The sequence below is a fragment of the Gymnogyps californianus genome, chromosome 8 (assembly GCF_018139145.2).
Source record: "Gymnogyps californianus isolate 813 chromosome 8, ASM1813914v2, whole genome shotgun sequence".
NCBI lineage: Eukaryota > Metazoa > Chordata > Aves > Accipitriformes > Cathartidae > Gymnogyps > Gymnogyps californianus.
In genome coordinates, this window is record NC_059478.1 from 9,559,846 (window position 1) to 9,586,524 (window position 26,679).

At 36.4% G+C, this 26,679-nt stretch overlaps 1 protein-coding gene across 1 annotated transcript in view; it reads left to right on the forward strand.

Annotated features, from left to right (window-relative positions):
• Positions 1 to 26,679, forward strand: part of CDC73 (cell division cycle 73) — a 108,612-nt gene that overhangs the window by 69,242 nt on the left and 12,691 nt on the right. Inside the window, exons 11-13 of the mRNA XM_050900583.1 lie at positions 21,651 to 21,708; positions 24,776 to 24,811; positions 25,191 to 25,278. Of these exons, the coding sequence (XP_050756540.1) occupies positions 21,651 to 21,708; positions 24,776 to 24,811; positions 25,191 to 25,278 (182 nt within the window). The remainder of the gene's footprint in view (positions 1 to 21,650; positions 21,709 to 24,775; positions 24,812 to 25,190; positions 25,279 to 26,679) is intronic.

Below are 26,679 nucleotides of genomic sequence, written 5' to 3' on the forward strand. Positions count from 1 at the left end.
GAATACCCCTTTGGCTAGTTCAGGTCAGCTGCCGCAGCTCTGCTCCCTCCCAGCTTCTTGCACACCTGCTTGCTGGCAGAGCATGGGAAACTGAAAAGTCCTTGGCTTAAGATAAGCGCTACTTAGCAACAACTAAAACATTGGTGTGTTATCAGCATTATTCTCACACTAAATCCAAAACACAGCACTGTACCAGCTACTAAAAAGAAAGTTAACTCTGTCCCAGCCGAAACCAGGACAGGGTTTGAGGGTTTTTTGTTTGTTTAGTTTGGGGTTTTTTTATTTATTTTTTTTTTTTTTAACTAAAGGATAAAGTAAATATAATTGCTCTATCATATGGTGTCTCTGATTAGTAGGATTGGAGGTAGGTACGTCCTTTACTGGCAAATAAGGCTTCCCCAGGCAGTCAGTGTATTTTACTATTCTAGATGCATATTGTGATAATTTACTAGAAACATAATCAGATTTATATCCTCCTACCTAAATCACCTATGTACACTAACTTTGTCTATTAATCTAGTCTTGTTTTTAATGTATGCATTTCCTATCCTAATGACAATTTCCACAAATCCTATGATCCTATTTGAGGACATTTTAGAAGCATGAGCATATTCCCTAAATATTAATTACAAATATAATGTGCATATCAGTAAAGACTTGTATCTCCTCCACTCTAAAAAATTTTTTATTTAAAAAATGGAGAGGGGGGGTCAGCGGGGCGGTGGAGCGAGAGAGGAGACACCTATGTCCAGCACCACTTACTGTTCTGGGACGTTTATGAATAATTGAGAATCAGTGCTTTGAAAGGTTGCATGTATGCCTAGTCTACTGAATTTTCCACTTAAACACACAAAGCTTTCTTATCCTTACCCTATATAGTATACAAAACTTTATATAATATGTTGCTGTATGTATACAAATATGTGACAGAGTTTGGTTAGGAGTATTGTCAGTTTCCTGCATTCTGGGCTACGAGTAGGAAACCAAGTGAGATATTCATGTCGTTAACTTACCTGTGTTGATTTACATAGAGGCAAGTAATGTTTTTTCGAATACCAGCATATAAATCTGCCTCTGATTTTTGAATTTTCACGTAAGACACATAACATTGTATTTGGGAAACAAGTCTAAATCCCAACAGAATGGTTATTAAAATCCTTAGTGTTTCCACTTTATTTACTACTGCTTCACTATACCTGATGTGTATCTCTGAAGGTTTGTGAGTTATATGTAGTATGTTTATATATTGGGGTGGGCAGAGCTGTTTTTATTTTTCTGTAAATGCTCATTAGTAAATCTAAAAGGTACAAAAATCCCAAGGGCCATTTTTTTTCTAAATATAACCTGTTTTAAAGTAAATTTAGAAGGGAACAGACATCAGCTTTGGCTTTTAATTATATGACCATGTCACTTGTGCATAGCTTGTAAAGTTAAGGCGGAGCTGTTGCCTGTTGATATGTGTACAACTTGTCATCTTGCCATGTGAACAAATGGAATATTGAATCGTTAAATCTTAATGGACAATTTCTTTTGTTCGCTCATTCTTTGCTTTTAAAGGATGAGCAGGTCTTCACTCATCTTACAGAAAAGTAAGGAAAAGCTTTGATTTTTCTGCTACTTTCTATCTGGGTGTGACTGGTACAGATTTAGAGAGTCAAAGTTTCAGGAAGAAATTCCTTTTATTTTATAGCACTTTCTTCTTTACTACTTTTATATAATACTGTATGTTTCTGGGTATTTCAGGAGGGCACAGCTTGCTTTGTACTGGAAATATGACCTGAAAGTTTGACTAATCTTGCTGGGCTGGAGGTTGGAATGAGCTTTATTTCGGCTAAATCTCACCGTGAAGGGTCAGTGGACTGCTTGTTCTTGATCCAAGGAGTAGTATGTTCTGTAATGTTACTATGGTTACATCTTAAATTAGAAGCTGCAATGATAGTGTTTGAAATGCTGCCATCTATTAAGACTAAGAAGGAGTTACTCTGATGTGAAGATGTGCAGCGTGTGTGTAAGGAACACTACAGAGTTACTGTGGCCCGTGAAAGCTTGACTGTTCAGTGAGTTCTGCAAAGCCAGAAGCAGATGCAAGGAGTCAGAAAAGATGTCCACTTAGAATAACCTATGCATGTGACAACTGTGAACAATGCAAAATGTACTTATGTGTAACAAAGACGTGTAGGTTTGGAATATTTTCTTCAAAAAACTTAAAACTTGCTACCTGTCATTTTTAGAGAGTATCAGTAGAATCTTGTCTAACTGGTTTTAAAATAAGTCAGACCCTAAGGTTGAAGCATTAAATAAAGTTCTTTCTTGACACCATTAATAGAAGTTTCTCAAATCAATTTGGAGTGGTTGTGATAGTCAGGTGTGTACTGCTTGGTAATTTTCTGCCTGGTGGCTACAAGTCCCATGAAAGTTAAACTAACTAAGCACATCATAGCTGACCTGTCAACTGAATGTTCCCATATGGACCGTGCTTTCCGGATAATCCATGAATACTTTGCAAAGATTATTCCATTTTATCATAGTAAAATGTAGTATTATTTCAGCTGTAATGTGTTGAAAACCTTTCAAGTGACAGTTCAAAATGATTAATGGCAAAGTTTTCAAGGTTGGTTATTTTTGCTTTTAAACGTTATTCTAGAAGTGTGTTAATACAGAATGTCATGAATGCCTAGTTTTAATTTTCTGTGTTAAGAATTATTATGTCTGGCCAGTGGTCATTCTGCTCTTTGCTTCAAAAAGAAAACTTTTTCCATAAGTCATTTAGAGTGGAGAGCACAGGGTTGTAGAATATTTGTAATTTGCTTGGCTACTTTGTAATCCCAACATGTTTTTTAACTATCACAAGCATGTTTGTAACTGAATGAAAAATAGCAATCTAGAAATGACCACAAGTGTCAGTATTGCCTGCCTAATTTCCTTAGCAGATTTTCACCATTGTTTAGCTAGTTGAGAAATCCAGCTTACACTTGCTACATTTTTTTATAAATGGTCAAGATTTTGCACTCTATTCTAATCACACCCAAGCCATGAACTTAGTGATTTCATTAATCTTTGAATGTCTTAAACTTAAAACAGAAATGCGGCAATATAGATCAATCTGACATGGTGATAGAACTGGAAAAGGTTTCCAGTTATTCTGAAATATGCATATTTCTGTTTGCTGATGAGTAGTTGATAATTGTTACATCATTTAATAAGGAATATAAGCACATCCCCTACCTTTGCAAAGTTGCGAGAGAGAGAAAAGACCAAGTGATATCTTCAAGTCAGGAGGGTACTTTATTCCATCTGCTTTAGGAAACATTTCAAGGGGATGTTTCATAATTCCAAAGCTTGTATCTTAAGGAAACTGATGTTCTAGGTATCCAACTGGAATTCAGTCCATTCTCCTATCACAGCTTCCTGTGAGGAACACAGGTTTGGAGTGCTTCAAAATTCACTTGAAAAGGCAAAATACAAAATGGTTTCGGTCTACTTTATTTCTGTTCTGGTTTTGTGTGTTATGCAAATTTTGCATATTGGACTACTGTCCAGACACATTTCTTTCCTCAATAATGTGTTGTTTGCTTTATCACATCTTTCTTCTCTGTATTCCGATTTTTAATGTCTTCCGCCAGGCTTTACATCCAATTATTGCTGATCTCAAGTGATAAATGCAGATTTTTTTTTTCCAGGGAATGGACAACATAATTTCATTTGTATTGTGCAGTATTTTTGGTTGTGCGGTTCTCCCCTGATGAACTGACAATCCAGTGCCAGCAGTAATATTTTCTGCCTGTCACAAGTGTTCCTTTTGCATTCTGAGAAGAGCAGGGACTTTATGAAGCTTTGATTCAGCACAGCAGGGGAGAGAAGGCCAACCAGCAGAAGTACCAAACGTTCACAGGCAGTTTAAAGAACAACCGTGGAAAATAGACTTCTCTTTTTCCCCTTGCCTTATGACTTACCCCTAACACCCACCCTCACGCCCCCAGCATGAGAATTTGAAGTGAAAACTTAAATTCTTACAGAAAGTGAGACTTTGGGGAAGAACTGATACTACATATCAAATCTTTTAAAGCGGGGAAAATGGCATCCAATGGGAGTTAATAGGCCACCAGCTCTTATGCCTAAGGAGAAAAATGCATTGTTCCAGGTGTTAATACCTGTCCAGCCCCTTCTCTCTGCCTGATGCCTTCCTGCAACAGGCACAGAAAGACCCTTTTCCCTTAGGCTATCTTCAGGCTCCTGAGGCATCCAGCACTTCTCTCCCAATGATTTGAAGAGTCTTGGCCCATCAGGTTCATCACCAGGTTGCAGACCTCATGCCCAGTGCTCCTCCTTGGAATGCTGGGTGAGCTACATAGATTTTTTTTTTTTTTTTTTTTTTTTGTGAGACTGATTAAAAGATTAGCAGCTCCAGCTGTTCATCTGCTCGCTGCATTTTTTCCCTATGTATATGGTTTGTACGTGAATATGGAGGCATTTTGTCAGCCTCAAATTCCTGGTTTTGAAGTTGAAATCGGTGACGCAGATGTTTAGTTAATGTTAAACAATGTGAAATTGAAGAGCTAGTCTGTCAGAGCTGTCAGAATTTCACGTGTCTGGGGGTTGAGACCTGTATTGACTCTTTCCATCTGTCACATTTCTTCAGTAGCTTTAGTACATTAATTCCTGCAGCTCCATCCTGTAGGTATCCTCATTTACAGCTAATTCTGTGGGACATGCAGGGTTTACAACAGAAATAACAAAGGTTTAGCACGTGTCTTAAATGCCTGAAGCCTTTTCTTCAAGCACAGATGCTTAAACTAGGAAAAACAACAAAATCTGTGGAAAAATCCTTTCTCCAGTGATCCAAGAGGTTCTCCTAGTAATAAATTTAAGCAATATTTGTTCATATCAAACAGAAAACCTGGATCATAAAATGGAGAATAAGCCCCCTTTCAAGAGCAGTTCCCTGCCGCCCTTTCTTTGACATGCTGGGGGAACTGAAATTACTCCAAACACCCTGCACACCACCTAGTTTGGTAGAACTACTTCAGCTTGGCTAGCCAGTTTCATGTATCTGTTTTTTCTTAATGTTGTTCCCTGTTAATGATTCCGTCAACTTGAAGTAGTTTCCAGTCAGTGTATATTAATGAAAAGCTGATTTTAATATGTGCTGAGTTTTATCATGTAGCGTGCTTAATATCATTAAACTGATTTCCGGTTATTTCACAGTTAATTCTGTTTTGTGGCAAAAATCCTTTGGAAGTAAATGTTCATTTGTATATGCTTCTGATGAACAAAGAAATCGAGTTACTATACAAAATGACTTTGCATACCCCTAGTTGCCAGTCTGTCCTGCAGACTTTCTCTTTCCACTTTTGAAATTCACATTAAACTTGTATGATAGCATCCCTTTAGCAATGTCCAAGGAAAAGGAAAGTATGCTGTGGAAATCGTGCTCTTTGTCTGAATAACTGTGTTCATAATTCTTTCTGTAATCTGTGTAAGATTCTAGATGAATTTCGTAAGCCCGAGGATTTTTTTTTTTTTTTTAACATACATTACTAATGTAGAGTCAGAGTCACCAGTACTCCTGGTCCTCAAATACATGATTTAGAGGAAGTCCTTAGAGCTTGGTTTTTATTATGTTAATTGACAGAGAATTTTGGTTCAGAACTAGAGAATTTTTATTCTTTTCTGCTATCCTAAAGTATATGTCAAACTTCAATTCCAGGTTTTGTATTTTGTGTAATTTAGTGGCTTCTAAGAGAGGAAGAAATCAGAGACAGCTCTCTTGCATCTTGTCCATCTCAAGATATAGCATTAAGAATCATAAAGGCATACTGTAGGGAGGTCTGTGTTTAACAGAAAAAAAATACTGGATATATTTAATGTAATAATGCTGAATTCATAAAATTTGGCCTAAAATTAAATATCATATTTTTCTGTAATATAGATATATATGTTCTTGTAACTCTTAATCAGCATCTGCAAAGCTTTCTATCACTGCTCCGTTTTACTGAAGCAGAGTAAATTTATAGGGAGCATCTGTGATCTAAAAAAAACCCCAAAAACTCTTAAAAACACACAAAAAACTGTCATCCTCTTAAAAACACCACAGATCTCATGACCTTGCATGATGGGTTGCACATTGCAGATTCTTTTAAGTCTTCTCCTCTCGAGGATTTGTGTAACTAAGCATTCAGACTTCTACAAATACTTTTTCTGTAATTTTTGGTTAATGCACGTTTGTGCTTTAGTCATGTGCGAGTATTACGGTTTACACTGCAGAAGAAAAGAAATAACTTTTGGGAGACCAAACCTGACTTTCCCCCCCCCCCCCCGCCCCCTTACACCTTTGGATCTCCATCTTATTGTTTTCCTTGGAATTACTTATTCTGCCAAATATAAAAAGCCCTGTAATTCTCTTAATATCAGTAAGAAGCATAATAGTGCAGAAAAGACAACAGTCGTTTCCTAGTTCTATTGTATGTCTAGGTAAGCAAGCAAAGCAATAAAATAGAATAAAAATTCCTTCTTAATTTAATGAGGCCTGGATACAATACAAAAATGGAATCCCTTTTTTTGAGAATCTAGGTCACCTTATATGGAGAAGATTTCTTTGCTGTGAAAAAATCTTTTATTTTTTGCCTGTTGTTGTTGTTGTTGACCCTACACAGTGCTGGCTGGAACTATGCACCAGTATCTGTACTTTTATGCTGGGTTTGCCTCACGACAAGAAGAGGGGGTTTTTGTTACGTGTAATTAACTTTCACTTATCTGAGGTGCGCTGGGGGAAGGGAATGGGCAAGGAGATATGTCAGTAATGTGGGAAACGCTGGATGCAGTGGGGAAAGTTAGAGCAAGTCTCTTGAATGTCTGTACTTCTCTCACTAGCAGGTTGGTTGGGACCAATGCCAGATTAAAATTGGATCTGTGTATTCACATGATAATGCACACAATCTAATAAGCCTTGTGGAATGTCGACCATTAGGGAATAGATGCATCAGCCTACTCTGAATGGTCTGGTGGAGTTGGTTCAGGTCCCGTGTGGCTGGAGCTAATAAGCTCTGATGACTCTGTGTAGAATTGCTTGCTTGTTCTTGAAACAATGCTGCGGCATACATGAGATGCTTGCAAGATTTATAAATAGTAGCTCCATGCTGTGTGGCGGTGCTGTTTCTGAAGCCCTGCTGGCCTGGGAAGTAAACTAGCTGTGTTTCTACGGAGCTGCCCTGAGCTAATGAAATCGCTAAATCTAAGGCACCTCTGCCATCTCAAATGGAAAATGTGCTACCTTAGAATATCTGATCCCAGTTGATTGAGATCTGATGGCAATAATAAGTTGGGGTTTTTTTAGAACCACTTTCATACTGGTAGTGCCTTGTCATTATTTTTATTTCATTTTCAGATGGTTTTCTTCAAACTAGGCACAAGTCAGTGACAAAAATGTCTGTTTGAGAAGATAAGGGGTTTTGCTCTTCCTTCAAAATAGGCATATATTCATTTACCCAAGAACATGACAATGTAGAAGCTGAGAAATAAGGAAGAAATATGTAGTCTGGCATTAGCTTTTGAATAGTTGCCTTTTATTACATTTCCAAAATGTCTTTTTAGAAAACAGGAATAAATAGAAATGTATGAGGCTTCTGTACTTACTACCAGCCTTTTGAGCTACATGTAAAATTACTATGCTGCCCTTTCTCAAAAGGTGATGCTGCTATTTTGTTTTGGTCTTTTTCTCATAAAAGTAGAGCACCACCAGATTAAGACAAGGAAGTTATTGGATGAGTCTCTGTGAAATTGAATCTGCTTGTGACTGGTGAAGCCCTCCTAAGCATGTACAGAAAGTTCCAGGGTGTCATAACAGAGGAATCTTGTTACACTTTGGTTGGTTTTTTTTTTCTCATTGAGATCTTAGCATTGAAAGCCTAACTCTATTCCAAAACATTGTCTGCTTTTAGTGGGTTACTACTTTTTATTTCCTGCCACCTAAGTGCTCGGGTTTCCAGTGAGGGGATCTTTCTTTGCAACAGATGGCTGTAGAAAAAAAAATCTTGTTTATTTTTTATCCCTGACAGTAGACTTTTCAAAGGCGAAACAGCTTTTTGAAGTAACAGGACAGATGTGAGGGCTGAAGGAGAGCTGAAGAGGTCTTGCTTCTTAAGGCAGATTTCCTTCAGATAAACTGTGAAATCCACAGGATCATTATGGATGACTGATATTTGCTAACATGTGAGTAGCAGAAATAATAGTTGCAGTGAACCTCACCTGTGTCTGTGCTGACTGGCATAGTCTGTCATCATAGACGTTATTCACAGTGGGAAGTTCTTAAAGATGAATTTGTGTGTGTATGTGTGTGCATACGTACACTTAAGGGTGTGTGTATATATAGAGAGAGTGAGCGAGGCAGCCATTTGAAAACTTTTAAAACATGTTTTAATATACGCTTTTGAGTCTGCTCATTTAGTCAGGGGGTTATATTTTCTGCAGTGGTGGATGAAGACTCTAGAAGTCATAGCGTAATAAGAAAATCCTAAAATTTGTAGAGGTTTTGTATGGCCCTTATCCTGTCTTCATCTTTGAATGGAATGGCCCCAGACTGTATGATTGAGACCTTGTCAGTTGACCTTCATTTAAGAGGACTGCATTTTTGCACTACCAAAAACACAGCTGTGCCCTAGCCATTTCAACGAACAGTCATATTATAAAGCAGATCTCATAATGCATAGATAGAAGCTTGGAGATAGTCTATCTAGTGTATGGATTGCGTATAAAATGAAAAAATAAAAGTTGAACGCTGTCGTCTTAGTGCTTTGAGAAGGGCTTAATTTAATCTTCTCTACTAAAGAGAGAAGAATAATGGGGAATTTAGATATCATGCCAAAGGAAGCTGAAAGTAGAGGCAGAAGGCTAAATGGAAAAATTCCTTTTGTGTGATACAGCCAGAATCCTTCCTGTATTTTAACTTAATGCATGATTTATTGCCATTACAGTTAGTTTTTGATATAGGCATGTAACAGCATCGACTTCTATATTCTACAGTAGGGTGGTCTGAATGATATGTTTGTTCAGGATACAAATAGCAATAGCAGTTTGCACAATCTATTTGGAATATAATATTGTAGCAATAATATACAAATTCTGTTGCATGCATGCTAGTGCAAAAAATTTTGAAGGCAATTCTTTCAACCTAAATATTTGTCAAGAAGCATACAAGTAGAAAGCATTGTTGCTATGATGAAAATATGGTCTATATTCTTCTATTGTTTGTCTTCAACATATGAATCTAGGATGCGTGACTAAAATACTTTTGTGTCCCAGATGACTTTGTGATGATTAATATTGTGATTCTATTGCTTGATTCACATACGTGATTTCTTTCTGAAGTAAAACAGCCCTATCAAAAGGCTGTATAACTTTTGTCAGATAGCCAGGCTTTTAGAACATGCTTAAATGAAGACAACTGGAAGTTTACCAGTACATTGTCTATTTGCTCTTTGGGTACAAAACAGAAGGTTTTAATTTGTTGTAGTGTTTGGGGGATTATTAGTTTTTTTAATCTTGGAATCAGTTGGATAAGTATAAAGGCTTAATCCAGGAAATACAGAATTTTGGGTTCAGGCAGCTTCCTAGCTGTTTCTGCTGACATGTACAGTAGTGTGGTTTAGTGCTGCATAGAAGTGATCCCTGCAAAATATTTTAACTCTTCAATCTGTTCACATCTGTACCTAGGGAGGGAAGCTTCAGGCCTTTTGGAGTTACCCGGTTGCACTGAGTGGAAATTTCTTGGGGAAGGGGGGAAATAAATGTTTTGGTCTAATTTGAGTGCTCCTTCATAACTGTAAATAAAATCATTTTTTAATTAAAACAGAATTCTGGAATGACAGTTCTGCAATGAAAAGTATGTAGTGCAATGGATATCACTGGGAAAGCTGGAGGGAGAGAGAATTGGAGAACAGGACTATAAATGGCATATAACAGCACCAAAACCATCACATTTTTATTCTAGGTGTTTAATTGTGACAGTGTGTGTGAAACTTTTACATAATGCAGTCCAAGGAAAAGATCTAGGTACTCTAGAAGACAGTTTGTCAGAGCTGCTGTGACTGGTATAAGTGGGATGCTATTATTGTAAATTTTGGAAATGCTCAGACTTCAGAATATTGTACTGAGAAAGATATGTTAATGACTTTTACTAGTGGTGGGAGCAGCCATTTGAGGATACTGAAGAGCACAATTTTTTCCCCATGATGTTTTACTGTGTTAAATATATAAAGCATGGGAAGCTAGAGGCTATGTAGCTCCTAAAGTTTAATATTGAGATTGAGGTACTATTCATACACTGCTTATGAACTTCATAGGTTTGGTTCTTGAGGTTTGTATGTATATTCTTTTGAATCCCAAATTACCTCTATGCCCTGACTTAAAATGTGGGAAAATGTTTCCAAGGATCTGTTTATTTTGTTGAAATCTGAATGTAAACATTTTGATCCAGTAATAGGTGTGTTTTCCTTGAAGTTAAACCTACTGAAATATTTTGTTTTATTTGATACAAGTGTATGAAATTACCAGGCAGAAAGAAACATTGCAATCAAATGTCAGCTCCAGTTATAAGAGTTTTCAAAATAGTGCTTTTCATATGGCACCATATAGCAAGCCTGTACATTGAAAATGTAAGGTATTCTGTGTCTGTTCAAAATAGTTGATTTGTCTTGGATTTAGTATTTTTAGTGAAATAGAAGTTTAGTCACAAGATGACCGATAACTGTGTGGGGGGGCAGATTGTTATGTGTCGGATTTCCCAGCTTCTTGTGGTTAAAAACTGAGTGTAGATCAGTTCCTCTGAACACATCAACCTGTTGACAAAGACCGTTATGTTGTTGCATATGAGGAGAGGAGATGGGGAATGGAATCTGGGCTAGCAGTAACGCGAGTACATCCCGTCCCATCGCCCCAGCTAGAGGCGCTTTTATTGCGGAAAGCTTTGTCTGAAGTTTTTGTTGCTGTTCCCATGTGTTTTAACCTTGAATAATGCTGTGTTTCTGTATAGTGCTTGGCAAACATTTCACGGAGGCTTTTCTGATTGTACGAACTGTAAATGTAAGGCTTAAATTAGGCATTTGAGAAAGGAGGAAATGACTGAATTTGCGTTCTTGCCGTGGGGAAGTTACACCTTTTGCTGCCATTATGATCAAGGATGTTTAGCCACAGTGTTAAAAAGCAAACAAAAAAGTCTGTTCACCCGTTGTCCTCCCACCACCATCTACCAGAAAACTCTGCATCCTGATTTGATTCACTTCCCATCTTCATGGTACTCAACATATTTTCTTCCTTTCAGTCTGTTTGATAAGATCTGTAGAGTAAGAGCAGGACAAAATCTGGGTTTTTTTGTGAATATGGTGTTACTTCAGTTAATTTTCATTCTTCAATATAATTTTTTTTTTTAAATATGACAATTGAAAACAAACTTGGGAATTTATGCAGCTAGGGCAGGACAAATGTTTAGACAGTATTCTAGTTATCTTGTAAGCAGATTAAAATGTCCAGTCTTCCCAGTTTGGGGGAATTACAGTGTGTAGATAACTGCAGCATATGCAAGTCCAGAAATCATAAGACTTTCACGCTGGACTAAACTCAGAAATTTTTGCAGTAAATTACTGTTCTGTTTCTAACTTGCTTATCTGATGTTGTACAGATATCTCTTGTGTCTCAATATTTTGTCAATATTTTTATCACCAGCACCCAAGATGGTGAATCTGCTGTCTCAAAGGACAGTTTGTTGATAGGAGGGCTTTAAGAGATGTTATGCTGGAGGTTTACTACTCTGTTTGCAAATGGCACAGATAACTGGTGTAAATACACTTTTTTTTTTCCTTTTTATAGTACTTTTTTTATTTCCTATATGTACAGTTGCTATTGCTTAACTTTGTTGTAGCCAGTGAAGCAAGTGAATGTCCAACAAGACTCTTTTGGGGTGTCTTAGTGTACAACTTGCAAAGTAAAGAAATACAAAAAGAGTTAAGAAGAAAATTTGAGATAGCATAAATTTCATTACCAATATTACTTGACTGACTGCAGGGATCTGTACTTTAGTATTACTAGCAGCCTGTTCCAGTTATCACAGGCCTCAAGATCATCACCTTTTGTGGTTTAAAAAAAACACCTACTCTTTTGCAGCTGAACTTGCGTAGTAGATTAGCTGTTATTCATAAAGGAGTGTAAGACAATCTGCAATTAGAACATTTTTCTAGACTTTTCCCTGGCCTGTGACAGTTCAGAATAGCCCTTTCCGTGTTGGAGTGGTTATAGTCTGTTGTATGCTTACAATCATCACTGTCATCGCTTAAGCCCTCTTATCTCTTGGCTTGTTTATTACAATTTATTATAGCTGCAGCTAAAGCTTTTGATCCTGAAAAAGCTCGTGCTGGTTTTGAACTCAGCAGTTACTTTTCTAGGCAACACAAACAACTAAGAGTTCATCATTCCACTGTTCAGCTTTGTGCACTGGCTCCTCAAGGAATACAGTTTCAGGATTGTCTCCTGATATTTTAAGTCTTCCAAGGTGATTACTTGGAAAATTGCTTTCATCTCTCTGGCCATGACCACCCATGATAATTATGTTTTCTTGTAACATAATGTAATATATAACCATAGTGCTGGGATTGCGAAAGCTGGTAAGGTACTGTTGTGGTTTATCCCGGCAGGCAACTAAACACCACACAGCCGCTTGCTCGCTCGCTCCCCCTGCAGTGGGATGGGGGAGAGAATCAGAAAAAAGGTAAAACTTGTGGGCTGAGATAAAGACAGTTTAATAGGACAGAAAAGGAAGAGAAAATGATAATAATGATTAAAAAAATATACAAGTGATGCACAACGCAGTTGCTCACCACCCGCTGACCGATGCCCAGCCAGTCCCCAAGCAGCGGGCTGCCACCCCCTGGCCAACTCCCCCCAGTTTTATTGTTCAGCATGACGTCGTATGGTATGAAATATCCCTTTGGGCAGTTTAGGTCAGCTGTCCTGGCTGTGTCCCCTCCCAGCTTCTTGTGCACCCCCAGCCTCCTCGCTGGCAGGGCAGCATGAGAAGCTGAAAAGTCATTGACGTTAGCGTAAGCACTGCTCAGCAACAACTAAAACATCAGTGTGTTATCAACATTATTCTCATCCTAAATCCAAAACACAGCACTGTACCAGCTGCTAGGAAGAAAATGAACTCTATCCCAGCCAAAACGAGGACAGGAATGGAAGAATAATATTAAAACTGCTTTTCAGTGAATAGAAAGGAGATCATCACATCAAGATGAAGTACAACTGGGAAAAAGTGGTGCTGGATAATTTGTTGAACAAGCAATCACGAAAAAACCTAAGGTCTTTAAAAGCTTCCTATGTATGAGAATTCTAATATTACAGCATCCCCTGTTCTAGCGACAGGATTCAGTTTAACCAAGGGGAGTCTGGAAAGAGCCTCATCAGTTTCTGTTGCATTGGGATGTTGAACAGCATCATGTAAAGTTAATCAATTGCTTGGGTCTTGGTTCAGTTTGGGTTGTTTGGAAAAATTTTCACGCAGAAGTTAAGGATCCATCTGTATTCATTTGGGCACCTGCAGAGCTTTTAAAAATATTCTTCTCACACAAAGCATTTCACGAGTCTTTCCAGAAGTTGCAAAGGAACCTTTCTGAGGTCTTTTAAGCCTTTTCCTCTGCAAATTTATTGCTCACTGAATGCAGGTGTAAGTGGGATCTTTCCATTGCTCTGTACTGAGCAACGTTTTCTCTAACATACGTACGACTGTTCCCTTGAATACCATTTCCAAAGCAGGATCTGAATAGAAAAATAACAGTGCTTTTCTACGTAAGTTTAGAGTTTGCATGTCAGCAGAGCTTTTATGCAAATGAATTGTTTGAGCCCCGTGTTCTGTGATGTTTCTGGTGAAAAACCACTTCATGTGAGTGACTAATACTTGCGGTTACAGGTAGTATTGGAACTAGAGATTCATGAATGCATGAAGTTGAAAGTTGGAGATTAAAACATTAGCATATTGCAGTAAATTCACAATTATGCAAATTCCAGTTCTGTTGAATCAATGTGGCACGTTCTGATCTTAGTGTACAGAAAACCAGTAGTGTATAAGCTTTTGCACCTGTCTTTTGAGAAAGATTAAACAATCCTTTTATTCTCAAACTGTGTTTGTCAAAAATCTTACCGATTGCCAAGTAGTATGTGTGAGGCCGGCTCAGATAATTAACCCAAAGGGAAAGAATTCTAAGCAAAAATAATGTTTTAGTGATATCTACTTCTGTCCTTTCACTCAGTTAGAGGGATTGAGTCATTTAAATAAACATAGGTAGGTATATTTTAGGCAGGCCTTTATTTTTAAAACAAACAAACAAACAAAACCTCTGGAGTTCTCTTCTGAGGATTAAGAGTTACTGTCTTTTGATGAAAACAGCTTATCCCCAGGAAAATAGAAGTGCTTACATATTTAATCTGGCTTTGTCACCAACATTCCTCTTCAACTCAAAATTGCTATTTCAATAGCAACAGTTTGAAATTACATGGCTGACGTAAATTCAAGATGAAGATCTTAATTTTACTGATATTTTGTGCAAGGATAAAGATGGGAGGAGTTCTAGCACGCTTCATTGAAGACTGTTCAGGAATGTTTTGAATCTTAGCTCTGGGGGTAACACTTAAATTTTAAGGCATCTCAGTAATTGTTGCTTTCATTAGCTCTTTCCAAAAGCATCTCCAGTAATTTTTATTATTATTATTATTTTAGCATATTTATATGGCTTTGTCCCTAGTTGATCACTAGTCACTACAGTATTCATTTAGATTCAGTTGTGATTTGTGTTGCTTAGAACCATTTTCTTTGCAGAACCAGAATATTGCCTAAGCTATCTATAAGCAGTCCAATTAATTCGGTTATATTTTTCCATGTTTAAACTGAACTTTTTAACCTGGTTGTAATGAACAAGAAATCGCAGTGAGTATTTTTCATGTCTTTCAATGACACTGATCTCCAGGCCTAACCTGCTACTGAAAAAAAACATCAGTCCTATTCTTTATTATGTTTTACAGTGTCCATGTTCTAGAATTTGAGTAATCTTGTCAGGTTTAATTCTATAATGGATTAATAAAGGACCAGATTTGTAAACAAAAGTTTAGTTTGAATGCTGTGGAACAACAAGTATTAATATTTCTAAGTTTCAGTTAGTCCCTTGATGACATCAGCATAGTTTTTCTCCCACCCTCCCTTGCTTCTCCTTTCTCCCTCTCCTCCACCATTGTAATGCTGTACTCGTACAGAAGAGACTGTCTACATCTGATTTCCTTACACTTGCAAAATTTGTTATATGTACTAACTTTAACAGCATTTTGAAAACTATCATGAAATTTGCCTTATTTTGGTAAGAAGATGGGCATCGAGTTTTCTTTCTTGCAACTGAATTTGAGGATTGGCAGTCTTCCATTGGTATTTTTCTTCAAACTATGCTTGATAAGACATGATCTTCAGTATAAGCAGTTTTGTATTTTGAAATAAATATGGTTTATATAATTTTTACTAACCCCTTTTGTCACATCTTCCTACATCGAAGTAGGAAATAGTGAAGGTGTTGTTTTCCTTAGGCATTTAGTATCAGAAGCCCTTGATAAATAATGGTAAACTTTTCCCCTTTTTAAATTCATTCTATAAAAATATCTTTAATTCTGCTTAAACTCCCACTCTCTTTTCTAGACTATAAGGAAGTTGAAACAATGTAAACAGTAGAAATGACCTTTTTATTAATATTACAAGTGGTGGAAGTTAAAGTGACTGTGATATTAGCAGTATTTGCACAATAGTTAAGATCCTGTTATCAAATTCTATTTTTTTTACAGCATAGTTTAAAATTAGGAAGGCAGTTAAAAGCTTGCAATTTATTATTTAAATATCTGTCTTGGGGGACTGCATACGCACATTTGTGTGCATAGAATTATGCAAATAAGCTATACCAGTTTCATGTGTAAGTAAAATGATGATGTGAAACACTAGTTAAATAATTATTAAAATTTTCTTGATATGAACAGAAGTCAGAGAATTATTAGGAAGACTGCAGAGGCAGAGTAACTCAGTTGGATTGTTTTGCTTGGTTCTTGGGAAGATTTCCCTCCCCCCCCGGCTTTTAAGGGCTTTAAGTTTTTAGAACAAAGCCCTATGTTTTCAGAATCCAAGCTGTTTATATGAAATAGATAGATGTTTCTATCAAGCTTAAAGTAGGGCATCTGGACCAGTTGTTAGATACCTGGTTTTGAAGTCATTTCATTGTTGTGGCTGTTTGTCATACATTGATGTAGACAAGATTTAATTTCTAGAAAAATAATATTCTTTTTAACTATGCAGTTGTTTTAGATTTTGCCATAGTTCTTTAGGCTGGCTTTACTAGAATTTTCAAAGGTTCAATACTTTAAATCACTCAGGCAATGATAGTATAGTTGGTGGTAATTAAAATGGGTTCTTTCAGTCTTTTCTGCCCTAAATTGAATAGATAAATTGAAGTCTGTTCTTAAAGATAATTTTACAAGCTTACAATCCACATGTATTTATTTTCTTTCTCATTTGAGCTCCGAGTGTTGCGGTTTTACTACGTTCGTCTTTATGAACAGAACCGTCTTTGGTTGAATTGTCTTCTGTCATGGATGGTGAAGCTGAAAGCTGCTTTGTGTTTTATATGCAAGCAGTTGCTAACACTTCTTGTAGAATCGAGTGTTACTTTTTACTTGTACTACTTCTGTGCAGGAGCATGCAAGTTACCTAATAATTTTTAGATTTTTGGGTAAAGATCTTGTACTAATGTAAATGGTATAAAGGAACAAGATAGAAATTAAATTTGCTAAATTAAAAAAGCCACAAGATGGCATCAAATTGTCAATTCTGTCCATTGCTCCTAACATTTTTTAAAGGTCAAAATATTACAGACTGTATGGATCTCTACATAGAAACCAGTTGGGATAGTGAATGTGCAACGAAATAGAGGTTTTTCCTTCCATTATTTGTACCTTACGAAGGCACAATAAGAAACTTTTAATAGCTTTTTTGTGCTTCAAGAGAGTAAACTAACTTGGGTATATGTGAAACGTGCCTCCAAGAAAAAATTCTACCAATATAACATGTTTTATTGCTTAAAACATGAGGATTCATTTCCTAAAATGTAGCATGAGTTATGTTCAGGCAATTTCTGATTCCACTTGAGAAATGAGTGAGAATAACTTAACTGTGGATGTTAATGCTCATTTAGACTTAATTACTAGGTATCTAAAACACAGAATTTTTTCTAAACTATAGAAGAATACTAGTTGGGTCTTGGTATCAGATGAATATTGGTAATTGGTGATTTTTGCAAATTAACACAAAGAATGACAGATATATTTTTTTAATTAAAAAGGTCAACAAACACTGCAGAAGGTTTTAAAAGCTGTTAAAACCCAAAACAACACTCACTGTTGGGTAACTAAATACAACTATAGATTGACCATCATTTACTTTTTTTGTTAGATAATTTTTTATGTCTGCGTAGATCGAATATTTCAGATTTACTATTGCAAGAAATAGATCTTTTAAAAGTTGTTGAACTTTTTACATTAAAATGGATTGAGGATGCAATATATTGAAGGACAGACAAGTGTGGTAAGAATCTGTCCAAAACAATTTGCATCTTCATAATATATTGCAACTTACCTGTATAATGTAGAAGCAGGGAAGGGAAAATGAATGCACATGTGAAAGGAAAGGTGTGAAGTAAGCTGTATACAAAACGTACAAATTTAAGGGACTTTAAGCAATAGACCTAAAGCTTCTTGTTACTGTAAACATAGTTTATGCTCACAAAACTTACCATATCACATAGCAGTGTCTGAACTCTTAAGACAAACATAGAAATTGTATGAAGGAATGAGGGAAGAAAAGAACACACTAAAAGCTTAGTTACCAGGGCGTACAATAATAGTAGAAGTCAGTCGTCCTTCAGGGTGTGAGATTTCTTTTCCTTGTTTGACTCTAAGTGGGAATCTGGATTTTTTTTTTCACATGTACTAACCTGTTTTCTATTCATGCATTGGTTTGTGAACCCAGTATTTTTAGGTGTTTAGGTAGGACAGTGCTAAATAGAAGAAGGCATACACTAAAATAAGAACGGTTATTGAGCAGAGATTTTTTAGATGTCTAATATGATAGGAAACATTAGTACTGAAATGGAATGAATTCCACTGAAAAGTGTATATATAGCAGTGTATCTGTAAATGATGCAGTGAAATCCAGGAAAGTATGAAGCTTTCGGTGTCTGTTTTCCTGATTTCATTCTGTGTCAGGTTGTTGCTTCTGGATGGTTAAATACTCATGTATTTAATGTAAATCATAAGTAAACTATATATAACCTTCTATCGTAAATTAGCACAACTAAACCAAGTAATACATTTTTGATTAAAATACGGTGTTAAGTGGTCGTCTTAAAGAAGATTTGTATTTTTCAAATTACATGGTTTTGTTACTAAATTAGTTTCAACTTATGAATATTCATAATATACTCCTTAACAGTCTCAAACGGCGTATGCATAATAATTAGGTATGTCATCTTCGAGCAAAACTGTTAAGTGTTCAGAAACTTTGAGGAAATGAATGTTCTTTAAATAGCTAAACAGTGATTTCTGCTGCTTCTGCTGCTTAGGGTACAGCTGCACAAACAAAAGCTCCCCTAACTGGAGTTTGAATTTGCAGTGTGCTAGTTACTTAAGAGTAACTTTTACATTAAAAACCTCGCATTAGAAGATTTGAATTATCTTACTGTGTGCTCACTGAGAAATAAGCTACTGTCTTTACAAGGAGTAAGAGCATGCAAATGAGAAGTTGCCCCTGAGTAGCTAAGAGGCCATAAATTACCAGCAGCACTTACCTTGTGTAGTTGAATGAACCAGTTGAAATATTGATCAGAGCTTCTTTTGCTACATTGTCTGCAGTTTTTACATAATAGGAGGTGGTGATTAGGTCACTGATAATCGTAAAGAGAGAAGAGATGTAAATCAGTTACAAAGGATAGATGTTATGCCTTCAGTAGGTGACAATTGAGCTTCTGTGCTAAGATGCCAGAATATCAGGAGTTGTGAGCTGAGGTTCATCCATGACATTATCACAGGCTAAGGCAGTGATTGACAGAACTAAGAGCTGTGACCTCCATCATTTATTGATTTGCAGAAATTGTTCTTACAAATAGAAAGGTCATAGGCATGGAAGTGGTGGCCATCTTTTGTATCTACTCATTTAAAATTATTTTATTTCCTACCATTAATCAGATATTTTAATGTGATTTTTTTTTAATGTGCTTTTTGTTGTTGTTTTTGGGTTGTTTTGTTTGTTTGTTTCAGTTGCAATGTTCTTAAAGCCCTGCCTTTTTGTTTTAGGGTTCTGCACTATGTTTCCCATTAATCACTGTAGAGAAGACAATTCAGAGGAAAGTACAAAAAACTCCCAAATAGATAATTTGCCAGTTATTTTGTTAGGCTTGATTCTGTGTATATTCTGGTGCTTTATGGACATTTTGGTGAAGAGAGAAATCACAAGTACAAGTCATATGGAAACCAAAGCAAGGCTTTGGTTATAATTTGGTTATAATTCTTTCCAAGAATTTCCAAAAACTCTAGAATCTCTGAAGCAGCTCTAGGTTCCCTCCCTTCGTTGCAGCTGCTGTAGGACCTGCAGGGTCTGAGACATTGGAGGCACTGAATAAGTGGAAGGGCAGGCAGAAAAGCCTCAAAACCATTACTGATTCTGTAGGTGAGGAAAGAGGAATGGACGTGTGGGACTGCAGTCAGTCATAGTTAAGCATCCAAGCAAACTGAATTGGATTTAGAAACTTGAGACTTAGCATCGCAGGAAGTGATGTTTCTTTAGCTTGACGTTTTTCTTTCCATTTCATAAAGTGCTGTGAATTTAAGGAAATGTTATGGGAGAATTCTTGGTATTTCTTCAAAATGTGTAATTAGTGCACCACAGGAACAGTCTTTTCACACAGAAAATGACATTTTTGTATAGAAACAGATGCAAAATGTTTGATTTCCACTTTCTTGGTTAAAAGAAAGGTGATATTGTTTCAAATAACTGCTGTTTCTCAGTCACAAGGCTTCTCTCAAAGGTAGTCAGCCTTTCCTGCTGCTCTTACTTTAGAGTGTGGTATTTTGATTTTTATCATTTTCTGAGTAATTATTGTGAAAGGACATTGGCAAAAATACCTTTTCTCAGACGCTAAAAAAGTAAGTCTTAAAATAACAGTTTCTGACTCAAGTGCCCTACATAGATGTTGGTATTTTAATAATCAGAAAAGAGTACAGCAAAATTCGGGATTAATCCATTTCTTGCAATGCAGGGTTAAATCCTTATACTGAAGATTAATAGGAGGTTGCTGACTGTAAAAGTTACAAAAGCTGCGCGCTGTAGCAGATGTCAGCTCCAGCCTATTGTAACTAATCATGGGTGGCTTTGACTAAAGCTCAGGGAAGAGACATTTTGAGTAAATTTGTGTTTTCTAAGGGCTTGTCAAGTGATCTTCTCTTCTATTTGTACTTCACAGTTCTTGAGATAAAAACAGAGTTTTAACTTTCATGCTGAAAACTTAAAAGCAGTTTCTTTAAGTGTTGTTTAAATCATGGAACTTGAGGCTGCTTGTGTGTAGTCCCCTGCTCATTAGCTTTTTTATTTTGAATTACAAAACCTATTGTTATTTACGCATGGACATACAAATGTGATAATGCCATATTGGAGTCCTTCCCAACAGGTTTTTCCCAGAGTGGGATCTCTGACCTTTCTGAGTGTCTCACAGTTGTAGGATATGCTTCACATAGTGTTTAAGTAATTTTCAGATAGAATTCATGGTTTCATGTTAAAAGGTTTTCTGTCAGCCTTGCAAATTGAAGTGGCTGGAATATATAGCAGTGTTTTTACAGTGTTAGTAATATTGTTAGTAGTATATGTTTTGTTCAGTGAGGTTTCACAACAATAACTGAGAACAGAATTTGTTCTTGCAGGAATTCAATGTTGCTTTGGAACCAGATACGTGTGACCTCACTGTTCTCTTATGTGGTGTGTTGACTGTGCAGAGTTAACAAGAATAAATAGTAGTGCAGGTCTTTTGTTTGTTACATTATGGTAATTGGATAAGGGCATGAGCAGAACTAATTATCACGAGAGTGCTATTTCTGGGCACTAAAACTCTTCAAGGCAGGAATGCATTGCAATTTCTTGGTCCTAGTTTTCCATCCAGAGCATAAGCAGATCTTGTTTTGAAATTTCTATAGCCAGTTGCTTACATTTACGTTACTAACCCTTGGTGAAAGTGATCATAAGTAAAATGAAACAATGCTATAAATAGAAAAGGTTTCTTTGAATATAGAAAAAAGTTTGATTGGCATGTGATGGTTAAAGTGTAAACTTGTAAAAGCTTATGAGGTTGTCTGTCCTCCATAAGTCTAAAACAGAATCTGTAAAGAGTTTTGAATATTTTCACTATTTTCTTTCTTCTCTTTAATGGAAACATATTGCCCTCATTTTCATGATACCCTCTGTAGATCTGTGTTCATTTAAAAAACCCATGTACCTGACAAGAAGGCCAGCTGTTAATGTTACCTCTTCTGTCTTATAAAAGGAAGGTGCTTCTGCTCGAAAAACACAAACTCCAGCAGCACAGCCTGTACCACGACCAGGTAAGATAGCCTACTATCATTTGTGCTTCTGTTCCAAATAAGTATGAGTTTCAAAGAAGTACTATTTAAAACTTCAGTTAGCTGAAGAATGAAGTGGGGATCGTTTATTTGTGGCCTTTAACTGCACATGTATTGGAAATAACAGATAACTTCTTGGTTAATGTTTTACCATGGGGCTTGGGTTCATTCTCTTTGGTGTATTGCCCAATTAGCCATTGAAAGGATGCGCTAGTGAAATTAAAAAGTGACAAACTTCTTGGTTGTCAGCTTGGTAGCTCACAAATGCCAGCTCAAATACATGATAAGAGCTGGTTAATACTCCAAGCAGAAACAACCTAAATAGAAAAGCTAATCTCAAAAAGAGATATATTATTATTTCTATTATTAATATATCAGAAATAAGTCTTTCTCTGAATGTGTTATCATTACTTCTTCACACTTCTTACCACATAAAGTATTTGTAATAGGGCCAGAATCCTCAACTGGCTTTTTAATTCCCAGTTAGTAGACTTTAGCTACCAAGTCAATTTTGTATGTCAGATTGAATCTCAAATTGAGATTCAAAGATAGAATGATATAGGTACTTTGTTTTGTTTTAATGAGAAGCCCTTAGAAAGAGTTTTTAAAAGAGTGTAAGAGTACAGACAGTATATGAGAGGATCAGTGTTTCCAAACAGTTATCTGCATATCTGCACCTAATTTATGTACTATGACAATTTCTGGTTTGGTGGAAGAAAGTCCCAAGAGAAAGGTGTTAGTTAAGAACAAGATGATGGTTATTGTTGTTATGAAGGTATTGGAAAGGGGACGTTCTGGGTTTTTTGGAAACAAAGCTACCTTTTAAAATGAATATAGTTTTTCTAGAAGTACTGCTGGAATACTGTATATTCTTGTTGAGACTACTAAATGCTTTCAATGCATGCCTTGCTAATTCCTTGAGACTTATTAGTAGGATTTAATGTTAAGACTTAATACTGTAAAAATGATTCTTCCACAAAAATCTATTCTAATACTGGATATTCTCAGCATATCTCAATGCTGTTTTGCACAGATTCTTCTGTTTGGTTATTTTGGTACCAGAAAGGTCATGCTGCTTATCATACTTCTCTCACTAGCCCCATTAAGCATAATAATGCAAATGGAGTTGACAGACAGCAGTATGAAAGGGGTAGAAGTGGCAAGAACAGAAATCTGACTGAGTTGTCAGGGGTCCCTACTGCTAGCTGTGACTTCATGGGCATTAACTGGTAGAAGCCTGGGTTTTGTACATTATATAGGTTATACTGATATTGCCCTTCTCTAAGGCCAGTCTAATCCATTATCTTGCCTCTATATTGTAAGGTGAAGAGATGTATAGTCTAAAGAAAGTATATACTGCTTCATTAAAAAAAAAATTCTCTTTCTGCCTGTTCTAGGATATTATAGGGTTTGGAACTTCCAAAAAATCAGTTCTATTCTTAGCAGTCAAAGTATTTAAAACATGCAGTTTCCAGGAGGATGCTGCGTTGCACGTAAGCGTTAGTTGAATTGGACAAAACAGTTGTGCAGTACTGATTTCAAAAAATATCTGAGATGTGCTTTTAATTTAAGATTTTTTTTCTGCATCTTTCTGCAGTACCAACTTTTCTACTAACCTGTCTTGGTACAGCTATCAAATTTCTTACAGATGCCTTTTTTTTTTTCCCCTCCCCTCCTTTTTTTTTTTTTTTTTTTTTTCCTTTTTTTTTTGGGCAGCTTATGCTGCCCATATGTTTCAGGAACTTTTTTACATTAAGGAGATACCTAGATTTAAAAAAAAAAAAAAAAAATCATTGGGTAGGTAAAGTTCATGTAGTTCAATATAGTGTTGCCAATTATATCTGTGCATTTGACAGTGTCAGGAAAAGATAATTAAGGATATGGTCTCAATATTTCAACAATGGCAACTATATGTTGTGAATATTTATACTGTTCTAGGAAGTTTCTGAAACAGTTGGTCATAAATAAACATGAGCAAGTTGGTGCTATGAAATTGGAAGTCAATTAATGAAATTTGTCATGCATAGTAGCAGTTGAGACTTGAGTTAGTCTGCATCAATCTTTCTACTACTCACTGTTTTCTGATTTTGTGAATTAGGATAAACGCGTATGTTGATAACTATCAAGCACAACAGTTCTTTCCTTAAGTTAGGACTCCTGAAAACTGAACTATAAAATGTTTATTTGGAGGAAGCCAGGTTATTCAGTAATAGCACCAAAGTGAAGAAACATATATGCTTTTCCAACTTTGGACTGAAGTATCTCCCATATCGAGGAGGTCACAACTTGGAAGACTGAAGTGAAAACATTTTATTGGGGGGGTGGGGGGAGAATTCTTTGGTTTCTATCTAGCCAGTATTGTTTGTTTGTGTATTTTTGTTTAGTGGTTTGGGGGTTTTTTTGTTGTTTGGGGGGGGGGGTTGGTTGTGGTTTTTCTGCTTGAGTGCTGTGATATCTGTCAAGTTTCACTGTTTCTGGCACCCAAAGAGCTCATGTAACTCAAACTGCAATCCAAAATTAACTTGAGTAAGCCTGAAATTCAGATTTTGATTGTTGAAAGTTCTATATGTGTTAAGGATAGCTAAATCCTACTGATATCATGTACAATAATAACTACTAATGAAAAGGTGAAGGTCTGTAAATGTTAGTTTGTTGTGAAACAGTCTCCATGTTGGTTCCGCACTATTGAACTTAAGATCTATAAGCAGCTTTTTTCAAGATTGCTGGCAATTTTTGTCAATGCTATAGTGCCCCGACCTTTTGAGGAGGATGGAGAAAGATGACTAGTTTCAGTAAAATTAGGAGAGATTGACTCAACTGTCCTAACATCTGTTTCAGATGGTCAAAAGCTGTTTGTCTTCTGAATACTGAGACCCAAATTATAAATCCCTTCTTCAACTTTGTGTATTGCATCTGTGAAAATGATGTAATGACTATAGTGGGACTCTTCTCTGTTCACTCCTGCAACTAAAAACACTGAAAAGTTGCCTTACAATGACATTTGTATTTATGTATTAGTCATTCTGCCATATTTTCTGTTTTTTCTCAGTTTCTCAAGCAAGACCACCTCCAAACCAGAAAAAAGGTGAGTCAATTTTAGTTACACGATCCTTTTCATTTTTGTGTGAATTGTGCCCACTCTATCTTTTGCTGGAACCACAAGCAACAATATAAACAAGCAGTGGAATGCAGACAGCATTCTGTTTTGCTAAATATGGGTCCTACCCATATTTAGAGACTCTTGATACAGGGGTATGCTTTTTTTGGTGAATGAAAACCTTCAGTTTAGAAAAGATTTACTACCATTTTCCTTGAATATTTTTCCATTATTTTGATCTGTTAAGCAAGAGTTTTGTTTTTATGTACAGTTCCTTTAATGAAAAAAGGGGGAGGAAAAAAACCTCAACAACCAAAACCACCACAAAAAAAAACCCCAGGCAAATGTAACTTTATTATCTCTACAGGATCTCGAACTCCCATAATCATTATTCCAGCAGCCACGACCTCTTTAATAACGATGCTTAACGCAAAGGACCTTCTGCAAGATCTGAAGTAAGTAGTTGATTAGAACCTACTGCATAAAAAACTGTTTTCAGATATAAAGGTATACCAGTACCAAATCAGTAATTAAGCAAGAGGGAGTATCTGCTGTCTCATGACAAGCTAGTTCTACAGACCAGAGTATAAAAGATATTAATGCCTCTTGAATAGCAGGAAAAAAGCAAAAATGTATTTTCAGAGTTTTTGCCCAGTTGTGACCTGTGGGCCAAATGAGCAGACTGAGAAGTCTTACAGTACCATTTCTAATGTCTGTAGTGGTTTTCTTTTATGTAACATATATGCACACATGTGCAACCGATCAACAAACCCTTACAATGGAAGAAGACTTAGAGAAGATGAGCAAGGGCAGTGTTCTCACGGAGCTCAGAAAAGATTTTGGGAAATGACCACGGTTATTGTAAAAGAGAAGGCGACCAGAGGGTGGCCTCTGTTTTAGATAAACGGCTGTATCAGCTAAGCAAGTCAGCTGGTTGTATAAATAAAGAATTTTTTTAAAGTTCACATACAACAAAAATAAGAGTAAAACATTGTCGTTAAGTATTGGTGCAAATTCATTCAGGGAAATATTAATGAGTTGCTAAAACTTATTTATTGCATCACACATCTGATTCTAAGATTTAATTCATTATGGCTGAATGCAGTCAACGCTGCAAATTACTTTCTATGTGGTAAGGTAAAATTCACTATTATGGTTTAAAAAAAAAATATATATCTTTCTGCTTGTCCAACAGATCATGGTATTTAGAGTTGCCTATCAGTTAATACCAGTTAATTTTTCTGAAACAGGCAGTCATTTTCACAGAGAAATACACTGTTAGAGATTGTCTGCAATGGTTCAAGAAGTAGGGAGCTCTTCTTTCTTCCACCTTCAGCACTTTGGTTGTCCTTCATGAGACTATACACTGCTCTTCTTCAAAAATAGGCTGTCCTTACTGCGGTGGTACAGCTTTCACTGGAGTTGCCCTAGAATTTTTTTAAAATGTGCTGTGAGATACCAGGTGCCTTCTGATCTCCAGCTATTTCTAGTTCCTAGATTACTGCCACATATCATCAAAGATCCAGTAAGCATACTGGACTCTTGGTGCCTCTTCCAAAATACTTAATCAGAGAGAAGGCTAGCTTTTAACATTATAGTTTAATGTGCAAGCAGTTACTGGACTGATATAATTGTGTTGACAGAGGATGTTCCTTGTTTATGTGGGTTGTTATGTTCAAGAAAAAATTTCGCAACTACAAGCCCTGGATCTTACATCTATGTAACTTGTGACTTTCTAGTACAGGAAAACCTATAATGGAATAAAGCACCTATATGTCATGTCTAAGTATATCTGTGCTAGGAGGCTTGCACTGTTTTCAGCCCCACTGGGGTAGAGCTACGGTTAACTTCTCGAG